This window comes from Chlorocebus sabaeus, chromosome 20, assembly GCF_047675955.1.
Source record: "Chlorocebus sabaeus isolate Y175 chromosome 20, mChlSab1.0.hap1, whole genome shotgun sequence".
NCBI lineage: Eukaryota > Metazoa > Chordata > Mammalia > Primates > Cercopithecidae > Chlorocebus > Chlorocebus sabaeus.
In genome coordinates, this window is record NC_132923.1 from 83510952 (window position 1) to 83533319 (window position 22368).

Sequence of the window (22368 nt, forward strand, 5' to 3'; positions counted from 1 at the left end):
GTGCTCTCTTCCTCACCTTGTTCTGTAGTGGGTCCTGGACGCTTGGTCCAGCAGGAACAGGGCATGTGTGAGTTCGATGCAGATGAGCCCCCAATTATTCAGAGGCCTAGGGCTGCTATGGAGGGTGCAGGGTGTCAGGGGTGGAGTGCTCAAGGCCCCTTCCGGTCTCCAACACCCCCTGCTACTGGGGGTACCCAGGCAGCCTCAGTTCCACCATGGAAGGCCTGACAGGGCAACTGCTCTCCCCCGGGCCTGCTAGGTGCACCCAGTGCTGTGCTGCTGCTTGGGAAGAAGCTGGGGCACCTTGTGACATGGGCAGCCATCTCTTTTCCTCTCCTTGATCTGGAAACTCTAGTTCCTCTTAGGACAAGACACAGAAAGCAGCAAAGAACCAGACTGGGGATGGTACCCGTATTCTTATCTCAGCTCCGTTACCAGCTGTGAGCTCTCAGCCTGCTATATCCCCTGTGTGGGCACAGAACCCCATTCCTTCAGCTTCTAATTGAGACTCAAACCCTGAAAACAACAGCAGCTGCCACTTCTCCAGCATCTGCCATGTGCCTGAGTCTGCTGCAGGTTCTTCATACATTATAACTTCTTGTTGCTCCTCCTCACTGCCTTTTGTCTTCCTCTTGCTATTCTGTAGATAAGAAAATGTACACTCAGAGGTTAAGGAACATCCTCAAGGTCACACAGATAGGAGGAGGAGGAGGAACTGGGATTGAAATCCCCAGAGCAGTGTGGAGATCACCCCGCAGGCTGTAGACACCTGGGGGCAGGGACTGATTTGGGTGTCTTGCCCAGTAGATCCTCCTTCCACTGCTCTGAACACAAAATACCTCATTCATCTTGCCACAAAGGAATCATCTACGTGTAGGATTCATGGTCACAAACTGCCTGGTGCCTGCAGAAGGGACTTTGACTTCCAGTCCAGTTGGGGAAAGTGGGACAGGCAGGTAAAGAGACTGAGAACTGGCTGAAGGAGCTAAGGCAGCTGCTGTAGGGTATCAGGGAAGGCTTCCTGGAGGCAGTGGCAGTGGAACTAGACATTGAAGGGAAGCAGGAGAGTGACAGGAGTATGATAAGTCTTGTCATGTTTGCTGGATTTGAGCTCTTGGACTTGGAGGGCAGAGCAAAATGTCACCTGTCTTCACGCAGTGTTCAGATGCCTAAGGAACAAAGAAGCTTGTCTCTCCTGTCCTCTGCCCTTGGTCAGCAAGGCAGTCCGTGGCCTGGTGGGGCTGTGGGAAGCCCTGTGGTCCGGCTTGCAGACCAAGCACATCCTGGTTGCCCCACCACCCTCCTGACTGCTCCCAGACTCACTACGCTCTCCTCCTTACCCTGCAGCCAAGAAGACCTGTGCGGACAGTGACTTCACCTGTGACAACGGCCACTGCATCCACGAGCGGTGGAAGTGTGATGGCGAGGAGGAGTGTCCTGACGGCTCCGATGAGTCCGAGGCCACTTGCAGTGAGTCCTGCCCCTCAGGCTGGGTGGGGGTGGGCCTCAGTTTCCTCCTCAGATCTTCCTTATTGAGAAGCTGTGAGGCTCAGGAGAGGTGACCAGTTGAACACTGTGCCACGCCCTCAGGGCGCTCCTGGTAAACAGGTGTGTTTAGTTGCTGGTTTCTACTGTCCTGTTTCTGGGCTTTCTTCACAGCCCTCTTGCAGATTGGACCCTGTTTCTGTGGCAGCAGCAGCTAGAAACAGTCTTGTCAAGCCCCTCTGCCCAGAAGGAGCCCTAGCATGTCCTCCAGGCCTGCCTGCTGCTGTTCTTGAGAACTCCGACCATAATTCCAGGAGTGCCAATGGCAGCTGGCGCTTCTTAAGCCTTTATCATGTGCTAAGCTCTCTGTGTGCATTAATGCTGTTTATCCCCACAGCAGCCTCATGAAGCAGATACTGTCATTTTCTGAGTTTTGTAAAGGAGAACACTGAAGCTCAAAGAGGTTGAGTGACTTGCCCAAGGCTACCCAGCCAAGACTCTGAGGCCCTGGCCCATTCCTCTATCCTGGGTGGGCTGAGCCTTGGAGCTCCTGCCTCCATCACCAGCTGGGTGGTGGCAGAGGCAGGCGGGGGGAGGTGGAGGCCAGAGCTGAGCCCCAGGCCTGCCCCCTACACTCAGGGCTTTGTCTCTCCATGATTTATTTTCCAGGCCCTAATCCTCAAAGCAAACTTACACCCGGCAGGTCATTCCGTGACATTTGTTAAATTAAAAAGGAGATGAGAAGGGGGCGGGGAAGGACCCCGCAGTCCAGAGGCAGAGCTTCAGCAGCGTAAGCCCGAGACAAAAGGCTCAGGCGAAAGCATGTGGAGGATGGTGGGGCTGGCGGGGACCCGAGAGCCCCTCTTTAGGGGTAACAGTCGCCCCAGAGGTAGAGGTGGGGACAATGGAGACCGGAGTTCCATCTAATGCTGTGGCTGGTGATAACTGGGTTTCCTTGTCTCCTAGCAACAGAGCTACCAGTCTCCACATAAGAGAAAGAGAAAGGGAGAGAGAGAGAGAACAGAGCAAGAGCGGCCCCCACCCGAGACAAGGAGCCCTCATTTCCTCGTACAGCTGCTCCTGGCCTCCCCAGCCATGCCACAGGCCCCATCCTTTCCTCACCCATCACGTGGACAAACTCCATGCTGTACTGGAGGCTCCCAGGCAGGAGGGAAGCCCAGTGCTTTGTCCTGAGCTTCAGAAGGAACAAAGCCCCACCACGCCCACTTGTGACTTTCATCCTCTTGGCAACCTAAGGAAGGAGGGGGATCCCCATGTAAAGAGAAAGAAACTGAGGCTGGAGTCGGTTCTCCCCCTTGCCCAAGGCTAGCTAACAAGAGGCAGAGTCATGTGCAGCCTGGAGTGTGTGCTTGGGGAGGGGTTGTGGCTACAGGGGGCTTTTCCTTCACTGCAGTCAGCCAGCTTCTCCATCTGTACCGCACTCCAGCAGATACTCCGACACTGGGGATGGAAAGGGAAGGGAGAGGAGCCTCATTGTGGTTATTAGAGGGGGCTGCCTTGCTACTTGAGGGCTGGGCTCCCCTTCTCCCCCCGCCTCCACACTCCCGTCTCTATCTCTTTGTGTGGATGTCCCTTTTCATCTTCCTTTCTGTCCCCTTCAGGGTCCCACCCACCCCTGCCCTCTTGGGCTGCCTCCCTTCCCTGCTCATCTCCTATCCTCACCCTCCCTCTCGCCATCTCTCCCCCCTGCCCTACCCATGTGTCCCTCTGTCTTTCTCCCTCTTGCCCATCCCAGCACCTGCCCATCCCTGCTGCCTTCCCATCCCCTGGGCTGGGCAGGGGCCCTCCTGCCTCACTCTTCCTGCCTCCCAGGCCCACTTTTCACAGTTGAGGGACAACTAGAGACCCAGAGAAGTTGATAGACTTCCTTCAGAGACACACAGCTTATTCATGGCAGGTCTCCCTTTTATGAAAAAAGGCTCTTCAAGCTCTCTGAGGTATCACAAGGCACCTGTGGGAGCAGTAGCCAAAGCAGCACCCCAGGAGACAGAAGCCCAGCTCTCCTGTGGGCTCTCCCAGCTACTCACCGTGAGGCCCTGCATACCTTCCCACCTCCCTCTGGGTCCTGATCAGTAACATTCCAGAATTCCAGAATCTTCTCCATTCCTAGATTCCTAAACTCTTAGTATTCCGAGACCCCTTTTCTCCCTCGCTTGTGCTAGCTGGGGTGCAAGAGCCAGGATGCCCACTTCCTGTATTACATTGCTCGGCTGGAGGCAAGGCAGAAGACTGCCTGGAGGAAGTTGGCCAGAGTGGGAGCGCCAGTCAGGGTCAGGCAGAATTTGGGGCAGCAGGACCTGATAGCAGGCTTGCTCACTCCTTCCCAACTGAATGAGAACCTAGCAGCCAACCTACTATCCATTTAATTGGTGTTGCCATAGCAACCTCCACGGCCTACCAGGTTCCTGGGGCTGTGCCAGCTCCCAGGATGGAGCCCCATTCCCTACCCCTAAAAGAAAGATTATAGGCAGTAAAGTGTAGTGAGTTTGGAATCGGATATAGTTGGGTTCAGGTCTTTTAACCTGTCAGATCTCAGGCAAGCTGCCCAGTCATCCTGAGCCTCAGTTTATTCATCTGTAAAATGTGGTAATGGACCTGCCTTAGAGGGATTGTGAGAATCAAATGAAAGAATGCAAGTGTCATTGCTGGAGTAAATGGCAGTGTTATTTGTATTATTATATTTTGGCTGCAAGCCCTCTCTCCCCAACACAACAGTTTGTTAGATATTAAGATGTTAGATTCTTATAGTATTAAAATAGTGTCAGTGAAGGGGTTTGCACTGAGCGGGAAAGGGATTTGAGAGAAGGTCCCAGTTCTTGTGTTTTCCCCCATTATATTGTCTGACCCTAGCTGGCTGGGGTTTCTCCTCTGGTTCTGGGTTCTGTACCTTCAAATGTAGTGAGGACTCACAATGGAAAAGCCCAGAACATTTGCCTAGTGGCAATAGCATTTCAGCTCTAATTATAGCTCACTTGATTGGGGATGGCTTCTGACCCACCTTCAAGCGTCTGTTGGGAGGGGCGAGGGTGGGGGAGGGAAGGATGGTTCAAGGTGAGTTATAGTTCTGGATGCTATTTATTTGAATATGGAGGCTTTTTCATGCATCTTAGAACCTTTCCACCTGGAAGGGGGGCCTCTCTGATTAACCAGGATTATCTTCCTATTACAGATCAGAATATGGAGGCCCAGAGATTTTCTGAGCTCACTCAGTAAGTTAGAGACTGACCCAGCTAGCAGCATTTTGCCTGGCCTCAACCGAAGGAACTTGGTGTAACTCCTCGTCCTGCACCTTGGGTGGCCCCATGCTGTGCTTCCTGTGGCAGGAGCTGTACTGAGTGACACTAACAGTTCTCACCACCTGAGCCTCTGGTCCCTTAGAGCTGGCAGTCCCCATTTGGAGGTTATCTGCCCGTAAAACTCACGTGGGTTGACACTATATGCTCCCTCAATGGGCAGCCACCAAGTACTTTCATTCTTTAATTTAACAGACATTTCCCTTTTTGTTAATTTGTGAATTTATGAATTAGAGAAAGTACCAATGGATTTGAATTTCTGGGGCAGGATTCTCTGGGAATTTAAATGCCTTTAAATGCCTTGAGTCACTACAGGATACAGAGTTTCATGAAAAGCCCCCTTGCCAGCTTTGGAGGGTTCCTGTTGTCTGGGAGACAGTGGGATTCTTCATTCCTGCCTCTCAGAACCTAGGGTACTTGGAGAGCAGGCCGAAGGCATATGGTCCCCTCAGGGGGCATCTGTCACAGAGGGAGTGGCTATCCTGGGATGGGGTCTGCATCGTGGTGGACCATGTGGACTCATAATGTGCATTCCCCAGTGGTGACACCGGGCCCCTCCCCAGCCATTGGCATTTGCACTTCATGAAATTAAACAAGGGCAAGTGTTTTCTGAGCTCCTAGTTTGTTCTAGGCTCTGAGTGTAGGGATTTCCATATGTTTCCTCATTTAAGCCATCCACTAACCCTAGGAGATTATTCAACCCCATTTTCAGATGAGGGGAGCCAGAGTGCAGAGAGGTTCAGTAAGTTGCCTAAGGACCTTAGTATTAGTAAATGAAATTTGGGCCCAGGTCTGTGTGTCTCTAAAACCCAGGCTCTTTCTCCTACATCATGCTGCTGGGAGCCCTTGGGCTTCAGTTGTCCTGAGAGTGGACATCAGATGGCCATCGTGCAGAACCTGCCCAAAGGCTCAGTGAGCCCCCTTCCTCCAGTGACCTCTCTCCAGGCCAGAGGTGCCAGGGAGACCAACAGGATCTGCTTTTCTCTTGTGCAGTCATTAGGTGCAGTAAGTTAAGCAGTGTGTTTGGACCTGGGATGGAAGTCCAGATCTGCCTCTCACCACTAGACTTTGAACAAACAACTTACTCTCTCTGGGCTTTACTTTCTTCATTCATAAAATAGAGGTAATAATATCCACTCATAGGGTGATACCATGTGTCAGTAATTACCCAGACCAACTTCCCAGGACTGTGGAGTGGAGAGGCCTGACATAGGACCCTGCAAGCCAGGCTCCAGTCCTACCTTTGGGGGAAAGCTACAACACAGGAAGGACAGTGAGGTTCCAGGAGAGACAGGAATTGGAATACCCAACTGCCAGTAGCTGTGTGACCCTAGGCAGGTCCCTTCCCCTCTCTGGGCCTTGGTCTCCTGCCACTCCAAGGGTGTTCATCAATGTGACCTCTGAGGCCTCTCAAGTGCTGCATGCCAAGAGCCTTGGCTCTTTGAGGGAGGAGGGCTGTTATCAGGCACTGCTGAATCCTCGAGAGCCTATAATTAGAGCTGTCTATTTAGGGACACAGCAAATGTCTTATTAATTATAAAGAAAGGAAGCAGACAGATTGTTTAATCATTGTCCTTGCTGAAAGGTTATGCAATTAACTATATAAATATTCATTAAAAGTTCAAGCAGCTGCTTGCTGCACTGGGGTCTGTAGAACCCAGGCCCCTGGAGGTGAAGCATACAGCCAAGGGCCCTTTCAGTCACCTGGGCTTTTGGGAGGAGAGTTTGGGGATAGTTTTGGAGCATGTAGGGTTTGATGGACAGGCAAGGCTCTAGTCATAGGAACCCAGGCTCGGTCTCTCGCCTGCTGTGCACCTTTGGGCCAGTTACTTGGTCTCGCTGAGCCTCAGTTTCCTCATCTATAAAATGGAGTGCTTACATGCAGGACTGCTGCCCTGCTGTACTCTGGGTATGCCACTTATGTGGTGACCTTTGTAAATGGCACCCCTGGAATTTGCACTGGCAGCCCACAGGGCCTGCTTACCTTACAACAGACATTTGTTGCTCACAGTTCTGGAGGCTAGGAAGACCAAGATCAAGGCACCGGCAGTTTCAGTGTCTGGTGAGGGCCCATTCCTCATAGACGGCACCTCCTTGCTTCATCCTCACATGGTGGAAGGGGCAAGGAGGCTCCCCCTGGCCTCTTTTCTAAGGGTACTAATCTCATTAATGAGAGCTGTACCATTATGGCTTCATCACCTCCTAAAGGCCTCACCTCTTAATGCTATCACATTGAGGATTAAGTTCCAACATGGATTTTCAGGGGATACCGACGATCAGACCATGACAGAATGAAATGAAAACATATAAAATTCTCATCACAGAGCAGCCTGACACAATGTAGCCTGACACACCGTAGCCTGACACAATGTAGGTGTTCAAAAACTGGGAGTCCCCTCCTACTTCCTTGAGAGGTTCTGTTTCCTGAGGCCTGGCTTAGGGATAAGTAGTTGCTTTGACCTTCCTTCCCATTGCTGTCTTAGGGGCTTGCAAGTATATGGAACATCTGTATCGCTTTTATGGTAGTGAATTGAAAAGAGATGAAACATCCCGTGTCTTTTATGCTTGCAGAATGGTAACTAACCCAGGAGTTCCCAAATAGAGGTGCATGGGAATCACCTGGGTTTTGGTGGGGAGTTACGAAAATGCAGATCCCTAGGCTCTGCCCTAGAAGTCTAGATTCAGCCGGTATGAGCTGAGGCCAGGAACCTGCACTTTCAGTAGCTCCCTCACCCCCCATCCTTTGATGAGAGGACCCCCAGCAAAGCACTGGTCAGCTTCAGCTTCCTGTGTTCCAGTGGGGCCCAGAGGGGAGGTGCTTACCTGGGGTCCTGCAGTGTTAGTGATAGAGGTACCCTGGAAGGACCCCATCTCCCAACTCCCAGTTTCCCTTCACCACCCTGCACTGCAGCCCCAAGGTGGCCTTTATAAGAGGCCTTTGAGTGTCAGTACTTTCCAGAGCTCAACCTGACAGTTCTTTGCTCATCCATCCCACAAGTCTGCCAATCCTCGAGCAAGGGAAATTTCTGTGAAAACGAATCCCAGGAATCCTGTATTCCCAAGGAATTGCCCTGTACTCATGAAAACATTCCTAGGGATAACCTTGGGGACCTCACTTTCAAGGGCCTAAGGTACTCTTCTCCCATGGCAGTAGTGGGGTCTGGGGACCTTGACACAGATACCTGCCCCCCTCCTCAACTCATCTGTGCCCTTTTCTATATCCCTTGTGGTCTCTCATCCCAGCTATAGAAATAGGAAGAGGAGAAACTGGTCTGAGATCAGAGAGCAAAATGGAGGGTGAGGCATGAGTAGCCCACTGCCTCCGGGGGGAAATGGATTGTGCCAGGTCTCCGGCATCAGACACAGCTGACTTTCAGTCAATCCTAACGCTGTTGTTTACCAGCTCTGTGACCAGAACTTAGTGCTTACCACCATGTTTGTCACACAGCAGTGCTCAAATACTCAATGAATAAGCAAAATTCAGAGTCATCTGTTATGTGTGGATAATCATAATAGGTAACATTTAGTAAGCACTGGGCTGGGTATTCTTCTAGGTGCTTGCTTTACAGACATTAACTTAGTCATGATAACAATCCTATGAGGGATAGTATTATCCCCACTTTATTGGCACAGAGATAAGAATTGTTGGCCAAGGTCACATAGTCAGTGAGTGAGTGAACTAGGATTTGAACCCAGGCAGCCAGACTCCAGAGCCCATGTTCTCCACCTCCATGCTGGAGGCCAGCACATAATCCTCTCACCCTGCTGGCTTATTGTGAAAATTAAATGGAAGCGTCTAGCACCATGCCTGACACGTCCTAGAGACCACAGAAATCGGGCCTCCTGCACACTCTGGAAAGCTGTCGGGAGCCAGCCACAGAGGTCTGAGATGCATCTGCCTTGGCTGAGCCTGTCACATGGGTCCGGCAGAAACTCATGATAAGAGCTGTCCCCAGCCTTGAATAGGGTTCTCATTCTTTCTTCCAAATTGAGATTCAACCCTGGGGCTTCAGACCCCTGATTGAGTCAGCCTCTGATTGCGGCTGCAGTAATTATAGCTATGCAGTCCCGCTGGGCCCTGCTATGCAGCAGCTGTTCTCAGCAGCAGGCTCAGCACCATCACTCGGGGAGGGGGCTTAGAGGCGGGCCGATTGGAGCCGTTGGGGCCTTGGTGAACCCTCTAAATTTACAGGTTCCAATCATGGAGTCACTGATCTGGAAAGCAAACTGAGGCCCAGCTGGGACATATCTCACCTAAGAGCACACAGCTGGGAAATGACACAGATGAGTGCAGGGCATGGTGGCTCCATGTTGCCGGAACTTAAAGTGGAGGTTTGGAGGGATGGGAGGTGTGGCCAGGAGAGGCAGGCAGGAGTCAATGGATTAAAGAGGAACTTGAGGCCGGACGCGGTGGCTCAAGCCTGTAATCCCAGCACTTTGGGAGGCCGAGACGGGCGGATCACGAAGTCAGGAGATCGAGACCATCCTGGCTAACCTGGTGAAACCCCGTCTCTATAAAAATGTACAAAAAACTAGCTGGGCGCGGTGGCAGGCGCCTGTAGTCCCAGCTACTCGGGAGGCTGAGGCAGGAGAATGGCGTGAACCCGGGAGGCGGAGCTTGCAGTGAGCTGAGATCTGGCCACTGCACTCCAGCCTGGGCGAGAGAGCGAGGCTCCGTCTCAAAAAAAAAAAAAAAAAAAAAAAAAAGAGGAACTTGAGGGCCAGGGACCAGGGGGCCATGAAAGATGTTCTGTAGAGAAGTGGTGGGGTCAGATTTAGGATTTGGAAACTCCTGGGACAGACAGAGGCTTCTTCTCAGCTGATGAAACTGAGATATGGGCCAGGAGAGCCCTGATGGACTCCTAGGGCCTTGGACCAGATGGCTGGAACAGGGTGGTTGGACTGGTTGGCACCATGCCCTGTGTCCCCCTTGGCTAAGCTATGCATGGACGTCTGTCTCCACAGCCAAGCAGGTGTGTCCTGCAGAGAAGCTGAGCTGTGGACCCACCAGCCACAAGTGTGTACCTGCCTCATGGCGCTGCGACGGGGAGAAGGACTGCGAGGGTGGAGCGGATGAGGCCGGCTGTGTTACCTGTGAGTCTGGGGTCAGATCCCCAGGGTCTGCCAAGCATGGTCAGGCAGCCTCAGGAAGTGACAGCCACTTCTGGGGAGGGGCCCAGTTGCCCGTGGGGCTTGGTAGGTGGAGAGGAAAGGATAAGGATCAGGACATTAGTAATGGCTAGATACTATGGAGACATTGTCTTCTTTCATCTTCACAAGCACCTCATGAGCAGCCATTATCATCCCCATTTTATAGGTGAGGAAATTGAGGCTCAGACAAGGGAGGAAAAGTACCCAGGGCTGAGTGATGAAACCAAGATTCAGATTCAGGACTGGACAGCAAAGCCCATGAGCTTTTTTACCATGTCTGACATCTGCTCATCCATCCCACAAGTCTGCCAATCTTCGAGCAAGGGCAGGGGGACCAGGGAGGGTACTGTATGGAGAAATGGTGGTGGCCTGAGCCAGAGTGCCAGCAGTGCTGGGGGGAGGGGGACGGATTCCTGAGGTGTCAAGGACGACTGTTGCTGAAATATCAGATTTGAGCACAAACGTCACAGGGCAGAGAAGATATTCTCAGCAGCCTCGGCAGGGACAGATGGAAGTGGCCACTGGGACAGTTCCACATCACTGAGCTTCAAACACAGGATTATCTCCTTCCCAGGGAGCAGGCCAGCAGGGCCTGGGCCAGTGAGGAGCATGGCCAGGCCTTACTTTTTCAATTCGAGGGGCACCTACTGTGTGCCAGGCCTGAAGCCAGGCTCTGAAAGGGACAGTGAGGTGAATCCTACACAGTCGTCCCTCTGGGAACACATGATTAATGGGAGAGACAGACTGGCTGTCGCTACTGGGCTGTGCAGCTGGGCTGAGATATGGGCGGTCACCCTGGAGGGCTTGCCAGGCACTTGCCCGTCACTGCTGCCTACTCCCCTCTGCCAGCCTCTATATTTGCATCCTATCCATCTTTCCTGGCCCAGGGAAAATGCCATCTCCTCCAGAGGTGTCTGAGTAGTTGCACTTTAAGATTCTAAGTCTGGAATTTGATGTGTCTGAAGCAGGAAGCATCTGGGTATGGAGGGAGATCCTGGCTGGGAACAGTAGTTTCAAAGTCCCAGTGATGGCACTGGCTCACTTCCTCAGCTGTGATAATTTTGCTGGGACTCACTGGCCAATGAGAATCCTCTTTCCTCTTTACCAACCCCCATAATCAGATGATTCCTCCAATATGAAGGCCGCTACTGCAAGGGATGGGAGCTTCTCCAACTAGGGCATGTTGGAATAGGAACATTCCCCATTAATTATGGGAGACAGGGGTGTCAGGTCTTACTGGGCTTCTGTGCTACAGCTCCCACCCTCCTAGGCAGAGGAGAAGGAGTCCTCCCACCCCTCATCTCTCTGAGCTTCTTCCATTTGTGAATGCTAGGAGTAGGGTCTCTGGGGCTATGTAGGCCTGAGAATATGGATCTTAAAAGTTACTGTTGGCTCCAAAACCTCAGAGAAAACTCAGTATGAAGGAGCACTTCCTTGCTATCAAAATCTTCAAGTAAAATTAAAAATTAGGGCTGGGCGTGGTGGCTCACGCCTGTAATTCCAGCACTTTGGGAGGCCGAGGCAGGTGGATCATGAGGTCAGGAGATTGAGACTATCCTGGCTAACAGGGTGAAACTCTACCTCTACTAAAAATACAGAAAAAGAATTTAGCTGAGCATGGTGGCACGTGCCTGTAGTAACAGCTACTCGGGAGGCTGAGGCAGGAGAATCACTTGAACCCAGGAGGCGGGGTTGCAGTGAGCTGAGAGCGTACCACTGCACTCCAGCCTAGGTGACAGAGCGAGACTCCGTCTCAAAAAAGAAAATTTAAAAAAAAAAAGCACTTCCCATTGGAACTCCCAGAAAGCAGTGAGTCCGCCCTCCCTGCACATGCACAAGCTGGGAGGGGACAGGCAGGAAGGGAGCTCATCTAGGTGTCAGTGTAATCTTGAGGGGCAGTGGCACTAGCAGCATGTGCTTTTTCCACTAATGCCACAGTGTCTCAAAAGTCCCGGAGGGGAAAAAAAACACAACTGTCAGACACTTGGTAGAGCTGTCAGAAATGCATGACACGAGCTACCTACCTGGTGAAACTGAAGACATCACTCTTTATCTTCAGTAACAATGAAAATTCACATTTTTCCATCAGAAAATGAAAACACAGACTCTGGGCGCCCCCACGTGGAAAGATCTGGTGCTGCCACCACCACATCACCTTTGGCCACAGCCATGCCCCACCAGGGCCCCCCAGGGCCATGTCTTGGCCTGTGTGTGAACACACAGGAGGGAGGGAAGTGAGGAGGTCACTGCCCTGAAAAACTGCTGGAAAAACTCCAGGAAGGGAGGAGAAAACCAGAAAAGCCAAAAGGAGGAGACAGAGTAGGAAAGAAAAGCCCCAAACCTGAGTTCTGGTTCTCTTGTTGTCATGGACTGTGTGACCCTGGGCAAGCTGCTCCTCTCTCTGGGCCTCAGTTTCCCCATCTGGCAATAGGGCTGGCTGGTCTCTAAGTTCATCCCGGCCGCTGAGCTCAGACTAGCTTATCAGAGAGAAGCCCAGAGCCCCAGGCAGAGCTATGAGGCTTATTTACTGCACATCCCATAATTACACCTCATACCTGGGCAAGACCAGTTCCATCCACTCCACACCCACTCACTGCAGGGAGCTCTGTACCAGGCCCTTAGGACAAAGGAGGGACACCCTTAGGCAGTGTGGATTCATGGGGCAGATGGAAAAGGACATGAAACTCAGATGCCTGCGCGACTGAGGGGCTCAGAAACGAGGGCAGAGGCAGAGATTTCCCAAGCAGGGAAACACCAGAGTGTCACGGAAGAGGTGGAATTTGGGCCCTTGGAAGATAAGAACTCATCATTGCAAAATGTAGAGACAGTGGTGGGCAAGAAGTAGGTTCCCAGTAGATGGAGCAACTTGAGCAAAGACTTGGAGGTGGGAGCCTATGCACTGGGCCCAGCAAATGGTCTAGCATGGCCGGAGCTGTGAACATTCAGGAGTGAGGTGATGGAGCCACAGTACTGACCCAAGAGACGCCTTGGATACCAGGCCAGGGGACTCAGGTGGAACAGTGCAGGTTATGCTATGCATCGCTATGCTATGAAGAGCCAACCCCAGACCCTGGTCCCCGGGAAGGGTCAGTGTCATTTAACAGATCATGTCCTGGGCCCATCACAAGGTCCTTCAAGACAAGCAGTGCTGTAAGGTTTCAGAATGCCCCTCCTAGTTCCACCATGCTCATGCTCATTTACCCAGTGAGGCCTGGGGGGCTCACGAAGGGCAGGTGTGTTGCCTGTCACCTAGCATGTCCGTGTTGGAAGCCCGCCTTCGCTGTGCCTAACTGTACGTCCACCATTCAGCCCCCAAAAGGGACTTGATCTGGCCCCCGGGTGAGGGTCGGAACCCCTGTAGCCGGACCAGCGGGGCCCCAGGTCAGCCGGGGAGGGGGTCGGCGGGCCGACCTGCTCTCTGTCCCGCGCAGTGTGCGCCCCGCACGAGTTCCAGTGCGGCAACCGCTCGTGCCTGGCCGCCGTGTTCGTGTGCGACGGCGACGACGACTGCGGTGATGGCAGCGATGAGCGCGGCTGTGCAGACCCGGCCTGCGGGCCCCGCGAGTTCCGCTGCGGCCGCGATGGCGGCGGCGCCTGCATCCCGGAGCGCTGGGTCTGCGACCGCCAGTTTGACTGCGAGGACCGCTCGGACGAGGCAGCCGAGCTCTGCGGCCGCCCGGGCCCCGGGGCCACGTCTGCGCCCGCCGCCTGTGCCACCGCCGCCCAGTTCGCCTGCCGCAGCGGCGAGTGCGTGCACCTGGGCTGGCGCTGCGACGGCGACCGCGACTGCAAAGACAAATCCGACGAGGCCGACTGCCGTAAGCCCCCTCCATACCGCCCAGCCCCGCCCAGGGATTGCGGATCCGCTACCCGATCCCGATCCGCCAGGTGCAGGCTTCCTTTCATTGCCTTACCTGAATACATTACCTGGGTTTACTACAGAGGAGACCGAGGCTGGGAGAAGTGAAGTGACTTGTTTGAGTTCATGCAACTGCCGGGCTGCGGAGCTCAGGTTTAACTCCAGAAGCCTCCACTGGTACCTGTGTCCGTGCTGTGAGCCCTCCTCCCACTTGTACTTCCCACTCCCATCCCCCAACCCCTCTACCCAGAAACCTGGCAGGCTCAGGAGCTCCTCCCATCTCTTTACCTGCTAGGCCTGCTCATTCCTCAAGGCCTGGCCTAGACTCATCTGACCTTCCCAGCTGGGCTGGGTCCCTCTGCCGGGCAGGTCTCCAGCAGCCTTCTCTTACAGCTCATCTCACACTTATGTCCCCATCTGAGCATTCCTCAGCCCCGCTCTGCACCCTGAGCTCCTAGAGGATGAGGCGGCTCTCAGGAGTCTCTGGGCTCCCACCCCCACTTCCACCCCTCCCAGCACAGCACCTGGCACAGGAAGGTTTGCCAAATGGATGATGTCATTAAGTAATGAGCACCAAGACTCAAATGAAGGTCGTGTGTCTGTTCTGAGGAGTGGCCCTGGAGAGAGGCAGGGACAGGGAAACAAGAGACCTGGGTTTAGTCCTGAATCTGCCAGCCAGAGTGCTGTGTGACCCTGGGCAAGGCCTTCCCCCTCTCTGAGCTTCAGTCTCCCCATCTGTACACTGAGGTGCCTTGGCCGGGTGTCCTTTGAGGACTCCTAAGTTCAGCCACTGGTTCGGTTTTTGCCAGGGGTGGCTATGGCATGGGGATGGGGGTGGTGGGGAAACTGTCTTAGCACCACACTGACTCTGATCCTCTCCCTTTGCCCTCTCCTGGCAGCACTGGGCACCTGCCATGGGAACGAGTTCCAGTGTGGGGATGGGACATGTGTCCTTGCAATCAAGCGCTGCAACCAGGAGCAGGACTGTCCGGATGGGAGTGATGAAGCTGGCTGCCTACAGGGTGCGTGTGGTCAGGGCACAGAACACATCTTCTGTGAGGATGCCCTGGGCTCTGGTGACTCTCCAGAGAGCAGAGTTGGAAGGAGTTTTCCCTTGGTCTCCAAGAAGCATTTTCCCCCAAAGCACCACTTGCCCCTAAATCACCTGGCTCCCTTCCCATGGGGTCCTAGTGGCACCAGAATTGGATTTGTAAGGACTTTGTCAAAGCTGAAAGACGCCTAGGGCTACATGACAGGGCATTTGGGAAGTCCAGCCCCCACCACTTGTCCAGGTCCCAGCTGCTGAGTGGCTTCCCTCACTAGTTCCCAGGCTGAGCAGAGGCTGAGTCTTGCTCCCCAGGGACCCCCTTTAATTCTCAGATGGTTCTTCTGGCCCCCACCTGCCCTCTGCAGGAGCAGGGACCCTCCTTCACTAGTCATCTGGGGGAATGGATAACAGGTTGGGCAGTGTGGCAACTTCCCCTCTCTGGGGTCCATGGGGCAAAGGTCCCCCCAGGAGATGGTCAATCCAGCCTCTAAGGTCTCTCTAGAGCTGCTGCCTGGTCCCTCCCAAGACCTGAGTTCTGCAAGATGAGACGCAGATCCCCACAGCCCTGCCCAGCTACATGAGGCTTAGCCTCCTAATCATCCCTGGGATCCTGTCCTGTGAGCAGAGCTTCCTCAGGTCCTGGATTTACCTGTCTATCCTGGGCCACCCTCCAGAGACCTGTGAGGGGTTAGAACTGGAGCTCTACTTGCCTCCTGTGGGCCCCAGCCCAGCCCAGCCCTTCTTGTCCAAAGTCTCACAGGCACTGTCCACTCTCTTGTCCAGCCCAACAGAGTCACCTTGTGAGGGTCCCCGCAGATTTCAGTGTAAGAGTGGCGAGCGCATGGACGGCAGGAAAGTGTGTGATGTGCAGAGGGACTGCCGGGATTGGTCGGATGAGCTTCTGAAAGTGTGGTGTAGTGCCTGTCTACGCCCACTGGCTGGACTCAGTCTCCTGCCATCCCTCTCCTGGTATCTGGGCTCGAGGCCCTCCAGTGCCCCCTGCCCTGACAATTTCTGCTCTGACCCTCTCTTTGGACTCATGTGCTGTCCTATGGCTTCACATGGGGCTTTTCATCCCCAGGCCTCTGGTCTACATCTCTACAAAGTGCTAAGAGCTTGTCCATCCCAGGTACTAAAAAATTACGTTTTCTCTCACAAACTTGGCCTCTCCTCATTCCTTCCCCGTTCAGACCTCTGAGACCTTCTGGAACTTTCTCTGTTCCTCGGTGTTCCTGCCCTGCTGACCTAGCCAGGGCCCTGGGCTCTGAGGTCTTCTAGCCGCTTGCAGAAGACCCAGCAGAGGAAGAGGTGGGCACAGCAGGCAGGCAGCCAGTTGAAGCATATCCCAGGGCCACTGCTCGGGCCATACCTGCGTGGGAGTAGGGCAGGCCTTGCAGCAGGAGCTGGCATCATCCTAAGTCCTGAGGAGTTCAGACCTGATGGAGAGACCAGACTTGTAGGCCAGACTAAAGGGAGACCTGGATGGAAGCGGCTGCCCTGATGTCGGCTACAGCTGTCAGGGTGGGTTTCAGGCTAGAAAGAACAGAGGCTCCAGGCTCTAGGTAGGGTGGGCCTCCCAGAGAACATGCTGGAAACCCAGTGTGGACTCCAGGAAGGTTCATGAGTCTTTTTTTTTTTTTTTTTTTTAACTGTTCCCAGGTCAGGGCTTGAGGGAGATTTGACAGAGAAGCCCTGGGAGGACAGAGCCTAGGTCAGTCCCTCCCTCTCCTGCCTCCTGGCAGACTGTTTCCTCAGCACCTCCCTCCTGGGCGCTTAGAGGAGGTTCATCCTCTGGAGCTTCCCAGGAAAATCATATTTCCTCCCCCTTTTGAAGATTAAAAAACTGATTGTGAAAGGAAGAGTAGCTGAATGAAAGTGACTCAGCTTCTACCTGAGCTGGCAGGAGGCAGATACTCCCTCTGCCTCCAGGCCCTGCCAAGAGAAGTCCCAGAAGAAGAAACTTGTGGAAAAAGAGACAGGGAAGCCAGAGCTACTAAGCCTAGCTCCCCCCACACCCAGACTTGGAGTAGCCAGGGACTACTATCCTACTAAACCCTCTCTTCTCTCCCGTAATTTGCATGACACACCAAAGAGGAGTATGTACACACGAGCTTGTGTCTGCGTGTGGCCTCTGTCTCTGTGTTGGTGAGAGGCCGGTGTCTGTATCCATGTCTTCTTCTCTGAGTAAAGCAGGGGAACTGCATTCATGCATCTATATGTGTGACCCCAAGTATGTGTGAATGTATTTATGGAGTCCATGGGACTGTCTGTGCTCTGCACATAAGCTAGTATGTGTGCATGTAGTTGTGTGCATGCAGGTGTGTGCATGTAGGTGTGTGCAGTGACACCACTTCTTCCTTCCATGGAAGGAAGCTGCAAATACTACTCTGGCCCCTCTGCACCACTCTACCTCATCCCCCTCCTCTCCTGGCTCCCCAGCGGAATCACACCCAGGCTAGGTAGAATGAAGAAGGACTGGAGACTTCCCTGCAGACATTTGGGTAAAGGCTACAGGGGCAGACCTGCTCTCCTTTCTCTTCCCCTCACCTACCTGAGCCCTGGAGAACTCTGTGCCTTCCTTCATCAGAAGCCAGTCACTTTGAGCTCTCTCCTTTCCCCTTTCCCCTTTCCCCTTTCAGGGCCATCCCACCTACACATGCCACTTCATCAAGTGCTCAGTAAATAGAATTGTTGGGTTGCTGCTACCTGCAAAAGGAGAGGAAGGAGGCGAGTGGATGCATGATGGGGGCAGTGGGTGAGTGGGAGGACAGATGAATGGATGGTGCTCAGGGAATAACACAGGAAAGGAGAGGTCAGGGAGGGCTCCGAGCGACTGAAAAATTCCTGGAGGTGGGAGCTGCCATGGCTCAGCCCACCTCCAAAGGTCTGGGGCTTCCCAGGGCTGGGTCTGGCTGAGTCATCCGTGGGTCTCCCAGTCATGGGGTTGCTGTGGTCTTGTTCTTTCAGTTCCGCCAACATTCCTGGGAAACAGGAGGAGGCCCAGGGGTAAAGGGGTTATTCCCTAAGCATGGCTCAGGCTGGAAGTGGGGGCACCCCATAGCTGTGCATGGCCTGGGGTGGGCAGCTCAGACCAGCTACATGCATGGCCATGGCTGGCTCAGCTCAGCACTGCTTGGCTTGGCTGGAGTGGCAGTGCATGAGCCTGGGGGGCAGAGGGGTGCGGCACCTCCCCTTGGCTTGTGGAATTAACCTTCTGTGACTCTAAAGCTCAGGAGATGCTGTGAGAGCATTGGTCCTGGACTCCCTGACCTCCCCTAAGACCCTGACAGAAGGTAGTGAGGGAGTGGAGGATGGGGAGCCAGAACAGATGATCTCCGGGCATCCCTTCACCTCTTGGAGCAGGTGGTAATCCTGGGACCAGGCCCATGACAAGATGGAGGAACAGGGACAGGTGCTGAGAGGAGAGGAGTTGAAAAATCCCATCATATTAGTTCATGAAAGGAGAGAATTGATTTAGCAATGGCTCCATGTAAAAAAAAAAAAAGGCCCAGGAGTCTTAAATAACCACAAGCACATTAGGGGGCATTCTGTGTTGTTCAGGTTCCTTCTGGGTGGCAAACTAGCTCTGGGCCCTGTCCAGAGAGGGACATCGACAGATGGAGTGAGTCCAGAGAAAGGCACCCAGATGGCAGGAGACCAGATATCAGTGCTTTAAGGAGGCTCTGAGGAAGCCTGTGCACCCTGGCTAACCCCACACAGCAGAGCTGGGAGCAGAAGCAGAAGCCTCAGCAGGCAGTGCTGGTCCACAGTGGAGCCGGCTGCCTCAGGAGGGAAGTGGGCTTCCTGAGGTTGGAGATATTTAAGTGGAGCATTTTGGAAGGGATTCTTAGGGTATCCTGAGGGTTGGATGTGACACATACAGGCCCCTTCAACTCTGAGGTCACAAGGAAGGAGGCACTGCAAGAAACATGTTTGTGAAAGGAAAGACCTTGGGCCACTGGGGAAGGCCTAGCTGCCTCCAGCTTGGTGGTGGACAGAGCCCCAGCTGGGAGGCCGGGGACCTGAGTTCTGGTTCCACTCTACCCTGTCTCTGTGTCTGGCCTTGAGTAGGGACCTGCCCTCTCTGTGCCACCTCCTGCCCAGAACACCTGGTAGATGAGGCTGAGGCTCAGTGAGGTTGTGGAGCCCTCCTGCCTCTGTGGGAGTCCCACTGCCCGAGGCTCTGCTTCTGCTCTAGGTCCCACGCCTTCCCTGCCCCCACTCCTCCTGGGCTCCTGGACCTTCAGGAGTCCATGTCCCTCCCCAGGGCTAAACGAGTGTCTGCACAACAATGGCGGCTGCTCACACATCTGCACTGACCTCAAGATTGGCTTTGAATGCACGTGCCCAGCAGGCTTCCAGCTCCTGGACCAGAAGACCTGTGGCGGTGAGACCTTCTCCCACACCCCCAAGCAGAAGCAGATCCTCCTGCCAGTTCTGACCCCTGCTCCTCCCCACAGACATTGATGAATGCAAGGACCCAGATGCCTGCAGCCAGATCTGTGTCAATTACAAGGGCTATTTTAAGTGCGAGTGCTACCCTGGCTACGAGATGGACCTGCTAACCAAGAACTGCAAGGCTGCTGGTAAGGACACCCCAAGGGCAGAGGGGCAGCTCTGAAAGGGATATAGGAAGCAGCATGCTTCCACATGTGAGGAGTGGATGTGTACATGTGCGCACACACAAGAAGGCAGTTTGTGTTACTGAGAAGCACAGGAATCTTCTGTCCCTTGTCTAGCTTGGGAGAAAGAATTCAGCCAAGAGACAATTAGTAACATAAGCCAAAGGTTTATTAAGGAGATAAGACTACAGTCCAAGACAGGAGCGGGCTGACCCAACTGGGAACAGCAGCAATAGCCGTGTTTCTTTAAAGGGACAGTGCACTCTGAAAGGTGAGGCAGAGCAGGGCAGGCTGCTGAAAGAGAATGAACCGGCGGCAGCCCTGAGAGTTCTGCATTGGGTCTTTTTCTTGAAGTTCCTGTCTCTGTCCTAAATCTCTGCCTTTTTCTTTGTCTAGTTTTCCCATTCTTGCTTACAGTCCCTGCCTGTTCCTCACCTAGTTTCCACCCAGGCTTGTGGGACCTCCCTTACAATTAGCTTGTGTGCATGCCCAGCTCTGGGCACAAATAGTACCTAATGGCGGCATCACTCATTACCACCACCCCAGGAAGGTTGTATAGCAGTCAAATCTTATTAGGCCTGCATATTTCTTAGGAATTTCCCCTTTGCCCTCCCCTTCCTCCTCAGCATATGGCTAGCTACATTCTGATGGGTGAACTGCAGAGTGAGCAGTTACTGGGCATCTTAAAGGGCGTTCCTTTCTGCACAGGTATTTCCCCTCCTCTCTGCTCATATCTAGCATGCATGTTTTGGGTGGTCTCTAGGTGTGAGATTTTCTAGGCTTCCCTTTTCTCAGGGACTCCCCCTTCTACTCATGTCCAGCTGTCTGCCTACTCTAACAGTTGCACGTACAGTGCTCAGAAGTGTACATATACATCACACACACAATGCACTGCACACTAACACCCACACAGACACTGTATAGAGCCACCTAATACAGCCCACAGAGATGACACTCATACAGCAGAATATATAGACACAAAATTGAACCACACAGAGACTACACACACAGCATAAGGAGTCTATACAAAGAGCACGACCTGGGCAGACCTACACATTGATCAATTCAGCCAGCAAAATTAATTCATTGTATTCAGTTTTTTATAGTGAACAGCTAACATTGTAGTAGACACTGGGAGTTCAGCAGTAAACAAAATGGATGCAAATCCCTGTCTGCCCTCAAGGGACTTATATTCTAATGGGTGAGCCAGGCTAGGAATCAGGTAAATAAATAAAATATAGTGCATGGCAGATGGCGATAAGGGCTAAGGAGAAATACAAAGTAGAGAATGGGACTAGGGAAGTCCAGGTGAGCAGGGGGTTCTAGTTTTAAATGGAATGGTCAGGGAAGCCCTCACTGAGAAAGTATTTGAGTAAAGAAGATGAAGGGGGGCAGGTGTGGTGGCTCACGCTTGTAATCCCAACACTTTGGGAGGCCTAGGCAGGAAGATCACTTGAGGCCAGGAGTTCAATACTGGGCAATGTAGCAAGACCCCATATCTTAAAAAAATTTAAACATTAGCCAGGTATAGTACCATGCACCTATAGTCCCAAGCTACTCAGGAGGCTGAGGCAGGAAGATCTCTTGAGCCCAGGAGTTTGAGGTTGCAGTGAGTTATGATGCCACTGCACTCCAGCCTGGGTGACAGAGTGAGACCTTTTCTAAAAAAAAAAAAAGTGGGGAGTGAGGGAGTTGAGACAGTGAGCTACCATGCAGTTATCTGTAGGAACAAGCATTTCAGGCTGAAGAGACAGAAACTGCAAAAGCCCTAATGCAGGAGCATGCCTAATATGTTCAAGGAATAGCAAGGAAGCTGGTACAGTTGGAACAAGGAAACTAGGAAGAGATGAAGCCAGAGAGGTAGCTTGGGGCAGCCCAAAGGGCCTTCTAGACCATCGTAAGAGCCAACTCTGGATTTCACTCCAACTAGGGGGAAGCCATTGAGGGCTCGGAGTAGGGAAGGGACATGGCGTGACATTTTAAGAAGGTCCTTCTGACTGCAGTGTTGAGAACAGACTGTAGAGGACAAGGGAGGAGGCAGGGAAACCACTTAAGAGGTCATTGCAATAATCCAGAAGCGAGGTGATGGTGGCTGAACCCTTATTCCCACATTATTACTATGGGAATAATGAGAAGTGGACAGACTGCAGATATAGTGCAAAGGCCAGCCAACAGAATTTGCTTATGAATTGAATGTGGAATCTGGAAAAAAAAGTGTTAGAGCAACTGAAACAATAAGATTGCTACGTATAGGCTTGGGAAAGACACTGAGGGAAGCAGGTTTGGAGTAATCTTAGGCTGTTTTGGACATGTTAAGTTTAAGAAAACTGGTTAGGTGTCCAAATAGAGATATTGAGAAGGCAGTTGGATATATGAGTCTGCAGTTTATATGCAAGTTAAATATAATATACAACATATAAATTATAACAATACAGCAGCCATAATAGTGACAGGTAGCCCATAAACCCAAAAAGTAAACCACCCGAACTGTACAATATGTAACACATACATTAGTATATCACATATAGCATGTAACCTGTTCTTGCCCCCATATAGAACACATTTAATACATGACACAGATTATGTACATGCACTGGAGACAACACGCAACTACCCATTCATATACAAAATATACACACATGAATATTTCAAGTGCAATTACATAAAATCTCAAATCATAAACACACGGGTTCCTGTCACAGTCACAGCTATCATTTAAAATCACTCCAACATGCCCTTTTAACCTGGCTCCTGCCTTCAGGGAGGTGAAGTGTCATTGCTGTCATTTTGGTGTGAGGGAAATCACAGCTTGTCAGTGGCAGAGCTGGCCTGGAACTCAGCTTTCATCCTTGCCCCTTCCTGCACCTTCAGCCCATTCTCCATGCTCTC

The 22368-nt window shown here is 52.6% G+C and overlaps 1 protein-coding gene across 13 annotated transcripts in view; it reads left to right on the plus strand.

The window, feature by feature from the left end:
- LRP8 (LDL receptor related protein 8) overlaps nucleotides 1–22368 on the plus strand; it is an 85479-nt gene that overhangs the window by 37027 nt on the left and 26084 nt on the right. For 3 of the 13 annotated variants that reach the window (XM_007978706.3, XM_007978698.3, XM_007978704.3), the window contains exons 3-9: nucleotides 1348–1470; nucleotides 9765–9893; nucleotides 13382–13768; nucleotides 14709–14831; nucleotides 17825–17863; nucleotides 19125–19244; nucleotides 19318–19443. In XM_007978706.3, coding sequence (XP_007976897.2) covers nucleotides 1348–1470; nucleotides 9765–9893; nucleotides 13382–13768; nucleotides 14709–14831; nucleotides 17825–17863; nucleotides 19125–19244; nucleotides 19318–19443 — 1047 coding nt within the window. Of the gene's footprint in view, nucleotides 1–1347; nucleotides 1471–9764; nucleotides 9894–13381; nucleotides 13769–14708; nucleotides 14832–15648; nucleotides 15770–17824; nucleotides 17864–19107; nucleotides 19245–19317; nucleotides 19444–22368 lie in introns of all 13 variants that reach the window. The other 10 variants (XM_007978699.3, XM_007978705.3, XM_073007296.1 and 7 more) reach the window with 6 other exon arrangements.